Consider the following 12,414-nt stretch of genomic DNA (forward strand, 5'->3'; position numbering starts at 1 on the left):
ATAAGATCAGAGACCTCAAAACCATTCTGTTGCTCAGGGACCACTTGTGGTTTACATGGGTTATAATCCGATGATGGATCTAACTAAGATGAAGGATAAGAATAGAAGATTGTTAAATTGGAGTCTGATATTGCAGGAAGGTGACTTAAAAATCAAACACGTGAAAGGTACTGACAATGTTATAGCTGATTAGTTATCCAGATATTAATTTGGAAATTGCACACATTTCTGTTCAGTCATCTGAAGATTTTTGTTTCAAACTCTATACTTTACATTTTGACAAAAAAAAAATCGTCTTCGTCAATTTTTTTTTTCTGAGGAAAGCGAGTGTAAGGAGATCCTGGAGTACTCCTGTTAACTGTGCTTTTGAAGAGAGAGAGGGAAAGTTATTTACCACCGATATGTTGCTTTTGAAAAGAGAGAAAGAGAGAGAGAGAGAGAGACAGAGAGAGAGAGAGAGAGAGAGGAGAGAGAGCGAGCGAGAGAGAGAGGAAGTTTAACGGTTGGACTGTCACTTTAAGGCATTGGAAGTAACTTTGGATTTCTACTGAGTTGGGTTTGGAGACAGCGCCGAGCAGCTCGAAAGTTGCTATGGTGACCGAAGGCAGGTTGTTGATGTTACTTCCAAGGACTTGCTGCCTGCTCGCATTCCTTTACAGACAAAGGAAGGAGGGACTCATTGAATGACAGGTGATGCTCAGCCTGGCGAAATAAATAGGAGGCCAGATGATACGGACCTCAGACACATGATCTGGACACTGAATGAGCATTGTTGTGCCCGCAGGAAAAGTGGGATCTGGAGGATAGATCAGGCGGATCGATCCAATCGCTCTTATAGTGGACGGAAGAAAAGGGGTTGACTAGTGTGGAGTTGTCTATGTATCCACCCTCGCTTGGGTGATAGCTCCGCCACAGAAAACCGGTCCCCTTTGTTAAAGTCACAGCCGATGACTTGTAAAGGATTTCTGAGGACGATGAGAAGATCGACGGCATCAGCTCACCTGAAGACTCAAATCTCTCTCTCTCTCTCTCTCTCTCTCTCCATCATTTCTCAACTAAATACCACGAACTGAACTGAACAGAACTTTGCTCAACATCGTAAGACTGTATCTTTCGACCCCTAGACTTAAAGAAGCTTGGTTTTCATACATATATTTCCACCCTTACTGATTAATGTACCTAAATATATAAAATCATTGCTAACCTGTGTGATTTATCTTCATTTGTATTGCGTAGTTACTAGTAAATATTATTAGTTTATAGCAATACTGGACTCCAAAGTGGTTTCTATTTCTGCTGGTTTCTTTATCCCCGTCACGGGGTACGTGACATTATTTATAGCTCACACTGACACTGATATTTCCATCCTGAGCAGTCTGAGACGCCTTAATAATGTGAACAGGTATTGTCTGTGCTGCAGCAGAAATCTTAGAGGCACTTCACGGTTACTGACACATCCTGAAATGAAAGAATTCATCTTACTCTTTGATATCTGACTATTTAACATTTCTTAGTTTGTGCTCCTATATCAGCCCAAGTTGTTCACTTTCCGACCAGACGTCTAGCGATGCGTGCATGTGACCTAGAGTCCAAGAGTCATAGCAACGTACAGCATGTGAACAGACCCTTCGGTCCAACCAGTTCGTGCAGAGACAGTAAAACTGCCTAATCCCATTGACACGCACAGTGTCTATAGCCTTCTATATATCTACTATCTATGTACATCTACAAACCTCTCTTAAAAGCTGCAATCGAGCATAAAGGCACCTCCTGCGCTGGCAGCTCGTCTCACACTCTCACAACCCTCTGAGTGAAGAAGTTTTAAAGATTTCAGCTTTCACATTCAACCCGTAACATCTCGTTGTAGGGCCACCCAACTTTTATGGAAAATGCCCTGCTTGCCTTTACCTTAATTGTGCCCTTCAGAATTTTGTATGCCTCTATCAAATCTCCTCCCAATTTTCCATGTTCCAAATTGAAAACAAATCTCCAAAGCGATTCTGTCTTTCCTTATGATACCCGCCCTCTATTTCCGGCAGCATACTTTTGAGATTTCTGTGTTGTCTTTTAATATTATTCACAGCTTTTTTTTGTAGGCGGGTAACCAGTGCTCCAAGCTAGGCCTCACCAGTGTCTTATACAATTTGAACGTAACAACCTATCTACCGGCCTCAGTACTTTGATTTATGAAGGACAATCTGCTAGAAGCTTTCTTTACGACACCATCAACCTGTGCCGCCAACTTTAATGAATTGCGGACCTGTATTCCCTCATTCCTTACTGCCTACCGTTCACTGTGTAAAACTTATCGTGCTTGAGATCCTTCGTCAGGACCGGCAAAAAAGATGAGATGCGTGAGTCGTTGATCAGTCCATGTCTATCGAAGTACCCATGTATTTCGTCCTTCAGAATACCTTCCAATAATATTCCCACTACTGTTGTCAGCATCATCAGCCTTTAATTTCCTAGTTAATGTTGAGAGCGTTTGATAAACAACGGGTGAGATGTATTTCTTCCAATCCTCCACTACGTATCCAAAACGATGTACTATTTATTCAGGGGAACCACCCAAGAGCTGCAATGAGCTAACTGCTTATTCACCGTTCAATTCCTCCCCCTGACAGCCGCACAGTTTTCAGGTTCCGGTAAAATACTTGAGAAGACTTCTCAGAACATCCAATAGACGATCCCCTCACTCTGCGGTTCATGCCGGAGCTGTTGCTCCCGATCTCTAACACGTTCTTCGAGTAGCTGCAGCTGGATGCAACTCAGGCTCATTTCGGTCCACATCGGGCTCCCAAGACTCCAACACCCGCCATGAATGACACGCAAATGCCTTTTAAAACACAGTGGGAACCCCTGTCAAGTTACCCAGAGCTAGTGGCTCGTTCGTGCCGAAGATTCCGTTCAGAAAACGCCTGACAAACCAACTCCCAATGCTGGCATATGCCAACAGTCACTTTTCAAAGAATGATGCCTTGGTTTGAGCAAACGTTAACATGTGGTGTGATGGCCAGGAACGTGGAATTGGACATATCCGAAAGCGACACTAAGTAATTTACTGTTATTTCTGTGTGCTAGAATAATTTCTTCGGTGAATGTCATTGCAGAGCCCGATATCAGGCTGGTAGGTGGCAGCGGTCGCTGTTCAGGGAGAGTGGAGGTGCGGTACAATGCACAATGGGGAACGGTATGCGACGATGGATGGGGCATTGCCGACGCCAAGGTTGTCTGCAATCAGCTGGGCTGTCCCTCTGCCGCAGCAGCAATAACGGAGGCTCGCTTCGGGCAAGGCAGCGGGAATATCTGGATGGATGACGTTGCATGCAATGGAAATGAAACCGCCCTACGGGATTGTTCCTTCCGAGGATGGGGGATTAATAACTGTGGTCACCAAGAGGATGCGGGAGTGAATTGTACAGAAGGTAGGCATAGAACTAAGAATCTCTTTATTCCTTTTTTTCCCTATATTGGGAATAACGAAGACGCTTATTTTAATAATTTGGCCATTCACTTGCAGTTGCTGTGGGTAAAACGTTGTGAATTTATTTACTCATCCTTAAATTACGACATGCAAATAGAAATTTCATCGACCTGTTTGAGAACAATATGCCTTCATAACACGACGTTCGCTGGCTGACGAAAGATGTTTGTGCAGTGAATATTGCAGGTGATTCTACTGCACTGCATGTCATGTCGATTATGATGGTACTGCCTGGCCTATAGACTGCTGTTAGTGGAGGAGGAACAGAGCTGAGATGTTCACTGGCATCTGTCTGTGTAAGCGTGATAATGTGTGAGCACACTCTATTGTTATAATTGATAAGACGTTGAGCACAGTACTGAAGCCGTTTGTGATTCTGCATCCCTCATGCACTCATAGTCTCTCTGCTGGCAGCTTTTTTGTTCAATGCTATACTTTCCCCTTCCTCACAGTCTGACTTCACGCTGTATTGGTTCGTATAACACCCCCCACCGCAACCTGAGCTGATTCGCTTCGGTTTCGACCGTCCAGAAAAATTAATTTAACACACCCCTCCCACACCAATAGCTTTAGGAAACGACTGTGCGAGAATATTGGTACCCAGATGCATCCGCTGCATTCGTTCCCTTTTCTACAGGTCATATGTTCCCCAGAAGAGATCCCAATGATCCAGGAACCTGAAGCAGCGCCCCCTTCTCCAATTTCTCAGCTACGCATTTATCTGCCAAATCATTTTGGTTTCACTCTCCCTGGCTCGTATAACGGGCTGTAATCCTAAATGCCCTGCGTCTCAGCCTTCTGTCTAGACCTTTAAATTCTCTCTGCGGAAGCTGTTTGTATCAAGATATCTGGTTGCTTCGCAACCCTCCACAGTGCTATGTACGCAATTAGAGTTGTCCCTTACCCAGGCACCTCGGAGGCAACAGATTACCCTTGTCTCGCGTTCACATCAACGGAAGGTTTTTCGATCCCCATGAGTATTATGACCCCTTCTCAACGGCTCCAAATTCTCCCTCTTTCTCTTCTGCAACCCATTCTCTATGCGACCCACCTGTTCTCGGTGGGCTTCCACTGAGAGGGTATCCCAAAAACAGAGTCCAAAATATGTGCTTATTATTCATGGGAACTACCCAAGAGCTGCTTTGAGCTAACTGCTTATTCACCGCTCATTTCCTTCCCCTGACAGTCGCACAGTTTTCCGTTTCCTGCAAAATACTTGAACAAACTTCTCAGAACGTCCGATGGACGATCCTCCCACTCTCCGGTACAAGCCGAAGGTCCGGGAGCAGCTGCTGCCGATCTGTAACATGCTCTTCCAGTAGCAGCAGCGGAATGCAATTCAGGCTCATGTAGTTGCGAGTAGGGCTCCTAAGTCTGCAACACCCGCCGTGAATAACACGCAAATGCCTTTTAAATTACAGTGGGTACCCCTGTCAAGTTAACCAGAGTTAGGACCTCGTTCGTGCCGAAGATTCCATTCAAAAATACCTGGCAAATCCACGCCCACTGCTGACATCCACCAAAAACCACTGTTCAAAGAATGGTGCCTTCACTTGAGCAAACGTTATCATGTGGCGTGATGGCCAGGAAGGTGGCGTTGAACATATGTGGAAGAGACACTTCGTAAAATACAGTTATTTCTGTGTGTCAGAATAATTTCTTCGCTGAATGTCATTCCAGAACACGATATAAGGCTGGTAGGCGGCAGCGATCGCTGTTCAGGGAGAGTGGAGGTGCGGCACAATGCACAATGGGGAACGGTATGCGACGATGGATGGGGCACTGAAGACGCCAAGGTTGTCTGCAATCAGTTGGGCTGTCCCTCTGGCGCAGCAGCAATAACGGGGGCACGCTTCGGGCAAGGCAGCGGGAATATCTGGATGGATGATATCGCATGCAATGGAAATGAATCCGCCCTTTGGGAATGTTCCTTCCGAGGATGGGCCAGTCATAACTGCGGTCACGGAGAGGATGCGGGAGTGAATTGTACAGAAGGTAGGCATAGAACTCAGAATCTCTTTGTTCCTTTTTTCCTTCTATTGGGAATAACGAAGACGCTCATTTTAATAATTTGGCCAGCGACTTGCAGTTGCTGTGGGTAAAACGATGTTAATTTATTTACTCATTCCTTACATGACGGCATACAGACAGAAATTTCATCGACATGTTTGACGAAAATATGCCTTCATACGACGATATTCGCTGGCTGACTAAAGACGTTTGTGCAGTGAATATTGCAGATGATTCTACTGCACTGCATGTCATGTCGATTATGATGGTACTGACTGGCCTTTCGACTGCTGTTAGTGGAGGAGGAGCAGAGCTGAGATGATCACTGACATCTGTCTGTGTAAGCGTGATAATGTGTGAGCACACTCTATCGTTATAATTGATAAGACGTTGAGCACAGTACCAAAGCCGTTTTTGATTCTCCATCCCTACTGAACGCATAGTCTCTCTGCTGGCAGCTTTTTTGTTCAATCCACTACACCCCCTTCCTCACAGTCTGACTGCACGCTGTATTTGATCGTAAAACACCGAACCGCAACCTGAGCTAATTCACTTCGAGGTCGACTGCCCAGAAAAACTAATTTAGCACCCTTCCCCCACCAATAGCTTTAGGAAACGACTGTGCGAGAACGTTCGTCCCCAGATGCTTCTACTGCACCGGTGTCCTTTTGTAGAGTTCATAATGTTCCCCTGAAGAGATCCCAATGATCCAGAAACCTGAAGCACCGCCTCCCCCACCTTCTCCAATTTCTCAACTATACATCTATCTGCCAGATCTTCCTGTTTTTACCCTGACTAGCACGCTTAATGGGCAGTAATGCTAAATGCCCTGCGTTTCAGCGTTCCGTGTAGTTCTTTAAATGTTCTCCGCGGAACCCCTTTGTAGCAGGACATCTGGCTGCTCGCCATCCCTGTCCACAACGCACTGGACGCGATTAGAGCTGTCCCTTACCCTGGCACTTCGAAGGCAACAGAGTATACGTGTGTCCTGTTCACTTCAATGGAACTTTTCTAGGACCGCTAGTATTCAGACACCACCCCCTAAACCATTCCCAATTCTCCCACTTTATCTTCTGCAACCCTTTCTCTGTGCGACCCATCTGATCTTGGTGTCCTTCCACTGAGAGGGTATCCCAAAAATAGTGTCCAAAATATGTACTTATTATTCATGGGAACTACCCAAGAGCTGCTTTGAGCTAACTGCTTATTCACCGTTCATTTCCTTCCACTGACAGTCGCACAGTTTTCCGGTTCCTGCAAAATACTTGAACAAACTTCTCAGAACGTCCGATGGACGATCCTCCCACTCTCCGGTACAAGCCGAAGGTCTGGGAGCAGCTGCTCCCGATCTGTAACATGCTCTTCCAGTAGCGGCAGCTGAATGCAATTCAGGCTCATGTATGTGAAAGTAGGGCTCCTAAGTCTCCAACACCCGCCGTGAATAACACGCAAATGCCTTTTAAATTACTGTGGGTACTCCTGTCAATTTACCCAGAGCTAGGGCCTCGTTCGTGCCGAAGATTCCATTCAGAAAATACCTGAAGAACTCACTCCCTCTGCTGACATCCACTGTTCAAAGAATGGTGCCTTGACTTGAGCAAACACTATCATGTGGCGTGATGGCCAGGAACGTGGCGTTGAACATATGTGGAAGAGACACTTCGTAAAATACAGTTATTTCTGTGTGTCAGAATAATTTCTTCGCTGAATGTCATTCCAGAACCCGATATCAGGCTGGTAGGCGGCAGCGATCGCTGTTCAGGGAGAGTGGAGGTGCGGCACAATGCACGGTGGGGAACGGTATGCGACGATGGATGGGGCACTGACGACGCCAAGGTTGTCTGCAATCAGTTAGCCTGTCCCTCTGGCGCAGCAGCATTAACGGGGGCACGCTTCGGGCAAGGCAGCGGGAATATCTGGATGGATGATGTTGCATGCAATGGAAATGAATCCGCCCTTTGGGAATGTTCCTTCCGAGGATGGGCGAGTCATAACTGCGGTCACGGAGAGGATGCGGGAGTGAATTGTACAGAAGGTAGGCATAGAACTCAGGATCTCTTTGTTCCTTTTTTCCTCTATTGGGAATAACGAAGACGCTTATTTTAATAATTTGGCCAGCCACTTGCAGTTGCTATGGGTAAAACGATGTGAATTTATTTACTCATCCTTAAATGAGGGCACGCAAAAAAGAAAATTTCATCGACCCGTTGGAGAACAATATGCCTTCATACGACGACGTTCGCTGGCTGACGAAAGACGTTTGCGCAGTGAATATTGCAGGTGATTCTACTGCACTGCATGTCATGTCGATTATGATGGTACTGACTGGTCTATAGACTGCTGTTAGTGGAGGAGGAGCAGAGCTGAGATGTTCACTGACATCTGTCTGTGTAAGCGTGATAATGTGTGAGCACACACTATCGTTATAATTGATAAGACGTTGAGCACAGTACTGAAGCCATTTTTGATACTGCATCCCTGATGCACTCATAGTCTCTCTGCTGGCAGCTTTTTTGTTCAATCCACTAACTTCCCCTTCCTCACAGTCTGACTTCACGCTGTTTTGGTTCGGATAACACCCCCCACCGCAACCTGAGCTGATTCGCTTCGGGTTCCACCGTCCAGAAAAATTAATTTAACACACCCCTCCCACACCAATAGCTTTAGGAAAGACTGTGTGAAAACATTGGTACCCAGATTCATCCGCTGCACCCGTTCCCTTTTCTACAGGCCATATGTTCCCCAGAAGAGATCCCAATGATCCAGGAACCTGAAGCAGCGCCCCCTTCTCCAATTTCTCAGCTACGCATTTATCTGCCAAATCATTCTGGTTTCACTCTCCCTGGCTCGTATAACGGGCTGTAATCCTAAATGCCCTGAGTCTCAGCCTTCTGTCTAGAACTTTAAATTCTCTCTGCGGAAGCTGTTTGTATCAAGACATCTGGTTGCTTCGCAACCCACCACAGTGTTGTGTACGCGATTAGAGTTGTCCCTTACCCTGGCACCTCGGAGGCAACAGATTAGCCTTGTCTCGCGTTCACATCAACGGAAGGTTTTTCGATCCCCATGAGTATTATGACCCCTTCTCAACCGCTCCAAATTCTCCCTCTTTCTTTTATGCAACACATTCTCTGTGCGACCCAGCTGGTACAGGTGGCATTCCACTGAGAGTGTATCCTAAAATAGTATCCAAAGCGATGTACTACTTATTCAGGGGAACCACCCAAGAGCTGCTCTGAGCTAACTGCTTATTGACCTTTCAATTCCTACCCCTGACGGTCGCACAATTTTCAGGTTGCGGCAAGATACTTGAGAAGACTTCTCAGAACCTCCGATGGACGATTCTCGCACTCTCCGGTACATGCCGAAGGTCCTGGAGCTGCTGCTCACGATCTGTAACACGCTCTTCCAGAAGCGGCAGCTGGACGCAGCTCAGGTTCATTTAGTTGCACATGGGGCTCCCAAGATCCAACACCCGCCGTGAATAACACGCAAGTGCCTTTTAAATTACAATGGGAACCCTGCCAAGTTACCCAGAGCTAGTGCCTGGTTCGGGCCGAAGATTCCATTCAGAGAGCGCCTGACAAGTCCACTCCCACTGCTGGCATATACCGGCAATCACTGTTCAAAGAATGATATCTTGGTTTGAGCAAACGTTAACATGTGGCGTTATGTCCAGGACCTTGGAATTGAACGTATCCAGAAGCGAAACTGCGTAAAATACAGTTATTTCTGTGTGTCAGAATAATTTCTGCTGTGAATGTCATTACAGAACCCGATATCAGGCTGGTAGGCGGCAGCGATCGCTGTTCAGGGAGAGTGGAGGTGCGGCACAATGCACGGTGGGGAACGGTATGCGACGATGGATGGGGCACTGACGACGCCAAGGTTGTCTGCAATCAGTTAGCCTGTCCCTCTGGCGCAGCAGCATTAACGGGGGCACGCTTCGGGCAAGGCAGCGGGAATATCTGGATGGATGATGTTGCATGCAATGGAAATGAATCCGCCCTTTGGGAATGTTCCTTCCGAGGATGGGCGAGTCATAACTGCGGTCACGGAGAGGATGCGGGAGTGAATTGTACAGAAGGTAGGCATAGAACTCAGAATCTCTTTGTTCCTTTTTTCCCTCTATTGGGAATAACGAAGACGCTTATTTTAATAATTTGGCCAGCCACTTGCAGTTGCTATGGGTAAAACGATGTGAATTTATTTACTCATCCTTAAATGAGGGCACGCAAAAAAGAAAATTTCATCGACCCGTTGGAGAACAATATGCCTTCATACGACGACGTTCGCTGGCTGACGAAAGACGTTTGCGCAGTGAATATTGCAGGTGATTCTACTGCACTGCATGTCATGTCGATTATGATGGTACTGACTGGTCTATAGACTGCTGTTAGTGGAGGAGGAGCAGAGCTGAGATGTTCACTGACATCTGTCTGTGTAAGCGTGATAATGTGTGAGCACACACTATCGTTATAATTGATAAGACGTTGAGCACAGTACTGAAGCCATTTTTGATACTGCATCCCTGATGCACTCATAGTCTCTCTGCTGGCAGCTTTTTTGTTCAATCCACTACCTTCCCCTTCCTCACAGTCTGACTTCACGCTGTTTTGGTTCGGATAACACCCCCCACCGCAACCTGAGCTGATTCGCTTCGGGTTCCACCGTCCAGAAAAATTAATTTAACACACCCCTCCCACACCAATAGCTTTAGGAAAGACTGTGTGAGAACATTGGTACCCAGATTCATCCGCTGCACCCGTTCCCTTTTCTACAGGCCATATGTTCCCCAGAAGAGATCCCAATGATCCAGGAACCTGAAGCAGCGCCCCCTTCTCCAATTTCTCAGCTACGCATTTATCTGCCAAATCATTCTGGTTTCACTCTCCCTGGCTCGTATAACGGGCTGTAATCCTAAATGCCCTGAGTCTCAGCCTTCTGTCTAGACCTTTAAATTCTCTCTGCGGAAGCTGTTTGTATCAAGACATCTGGTTGCTTCGCAACCCACCACAGTGTTGTGTACGGGATTAGAGTTGTCCCTTACCCTGGCACCTCGGAGGCAACAGATTAGCCTTGTCTCGCGTTCACAACAACGGAAGGTTTTTCGATCCCCATGAGTATTATGACCCCTTCTCAACCGCTCCAAATTCTCCCTCTTTCTTTTATGCAACACATTCTCTGTGCGACCCAGCTGGTACAGGTGGCATTCCACTGAGAGTGTATCCTAAAATAGTATCCAAAGCGATGTGCTACTTATTCAGGGGAACCACCCAAGAGCTGCTCTGAGCTAACTGCTTATTGACCGTTCAATTCCTACCCCTGACGGTCGCACAATTTTCAGGTTGCGGCAAAATACTTGAGAAGACTTCTCAGAACCTCCGATGGACGATTCTCTCACTCTCCGGTACATGCCGAAGGTCCTGGAGCTGCTGCTCACGATCTGTAACACGCTCTTCCAGAAGCGGCAGCTGGACGCAGCTCAGGTTCATTTAGTTGCACATGGGGCTCCCAAGATCCAACACCCGCCGTGAATAACACGCAAGTGCCTTTTAAATTACAATGGGAACCCTGCCAAGTTACCCAGAGCTAGTGCCTGGTTCGGGCCGAAGATTCCATTCAGAGAGCGCCTGACAAGTCCACTCCCACTGCTGGCATATACCGGCAATCACTGTTCAAAGAATGATATCTTGGTTTGAGCAAACGTTAACATGTGGCGTTATGTCCAGGACCTTGGAATTGAACGTATCCAGAAGCGAAACTGCGTAAAATACAGTTATTTCTGTGTGTCAGAATAATTTCTGCTGTGAATGTCATTCCAGAACCCGATATCAGGCTGGTAGGCGGCAGCGATCGCTGTTCAGGGAGAGTGGAGGTGCGGCACAATGCACGGTGGGGAACGGTATGCGACGATGGATGGGGCACTGACGACGCCAAGGTTGTCTGCAATCAGTTAGCCTGTCCCTCTGGCGCAGCAGCAATAACGGGGGCTCGCTTCGGGCAAGGTAGCGGGAATATCTGGATGGATGATGTTGCATGCAATGGAAATGAATCCGCCCTACGGGATTGTTCCTTCCGAGGATGGGGGATTAATAACTGCGGTCACGGAGAGGATGCGGGAGTGAATTGTACAGAAGGTAGGCATAGAACTAAGAATCTCTTTGTTCATTTTTCCCTCTATTGCGCATAACGAAGACGCTTATTTTAATAATTTGGCCAGCGACTTGCAGTTGCTGTGGGTAAAACGATGTGAATGTATTTACTCATTCATTACATGACGGCATAGAGATAGAAATTTCATCGACATGTTTGACGAAAATATGCCTTCATACGACGATATTCGCTGGCTGACGAAAGACATTTGTGCAGTGAATATTGCAGGTGATTCTATTGCACTGCATGTGATGTAGCTTATAATTGTATTGACTGGCCTATGGACAGCTGTTAGTGGAGGAGGAGCAGAGCTGAGATGTTTACTGACATCGCACTGTGTAAACGTGATAATCCGTGAGCACACTCTACTGTTATAATTGGTAAGAGGTTGAGCACAGTACCAAAGCCGTTTTTGATTCTCCATTCCTACTGCACGCATATTGTCTCTGCTGGCAGCTTTTTTGTTCAATCCACTACACCCCCTTCCTCACAGTCTGACTGCACGCTGTATTTGTTCGTAAAACACCGAAGCACAACCTGAGCTAATTCACTTCGAGGTCGACGGCCCAGAAAAACTAATTTAACACCCTTCCCCCACCAATAGCTTTAGGAAACGACTGTACGAGAACATTGGTCCCCAGATGCTTCTACTGCACCAGTGCCCTGTTGTACAGGTCATATGTTCCCCTGAAGAGATCCCAATGATCCAGGAACCTGAAGCACCGACTCCCCCACCTTCTCTATTTTCTCAACTATACATCTAT

The 12,414-nt window shown here is 46.7% G+C and overlaps 1 protein-coding gene across 4 annotated transcripts in view; it reads left to right on the forward strand.

Annotated features, from left to right (window-relative positions):
- Positions 1–12,414, forward strand: part of LOC140190027 (scavenger receptor cysteine-rich domain-containing protein DMBT1-like) — a 61,893-nt gene that overhangs the window by 17,053 nt on the left and 32,426 nt on the right. For all 4 annotated transcript variants that reach the window (XR_011883526.1, XM_072246430.1, XM_072246429.1 and 1 more), the window contains 5 exons: positions 3,111–3,425; positions 5,165–5,479; positions 7,215–7,529; positions 9,267–9,581; positions 11,320–11,634. Coding sequence is in view for 3 of the 4 variants with exons in the window: in XM_072246430.1 (XP_072102531.1) it covers positions 3,111–3,425; positions 5,165–5,479; positions 7,215–7,529; positions 9,267–9,581; positions 11,320–11,634 (1,575 nt within the window). In the remaining variant the exon portion in view is untranslated. The remainder of the gene's footprint in view (positions 1–3,110; positions 3,426–5,164; positions 5,480–7,214; positions 7,530–9,266; positions 9,582–11,319; positions 11,635–12,414) is intronic.

The sequence above is a fragment of the Mobula birostris genome, chromosome 29 (genome assembly GCF_030028105.1).
Source record: "Mobula birostris isolate sMobBir1 chromosome 29, sMobBir1.hap1, whole genome shotgun sequence".
NCBI lineage: Eukaryota > Metazoa > Chordata > Chondrichthyes > Myliobatiformes > Myliobatidae > Mobula > Mobula birostris.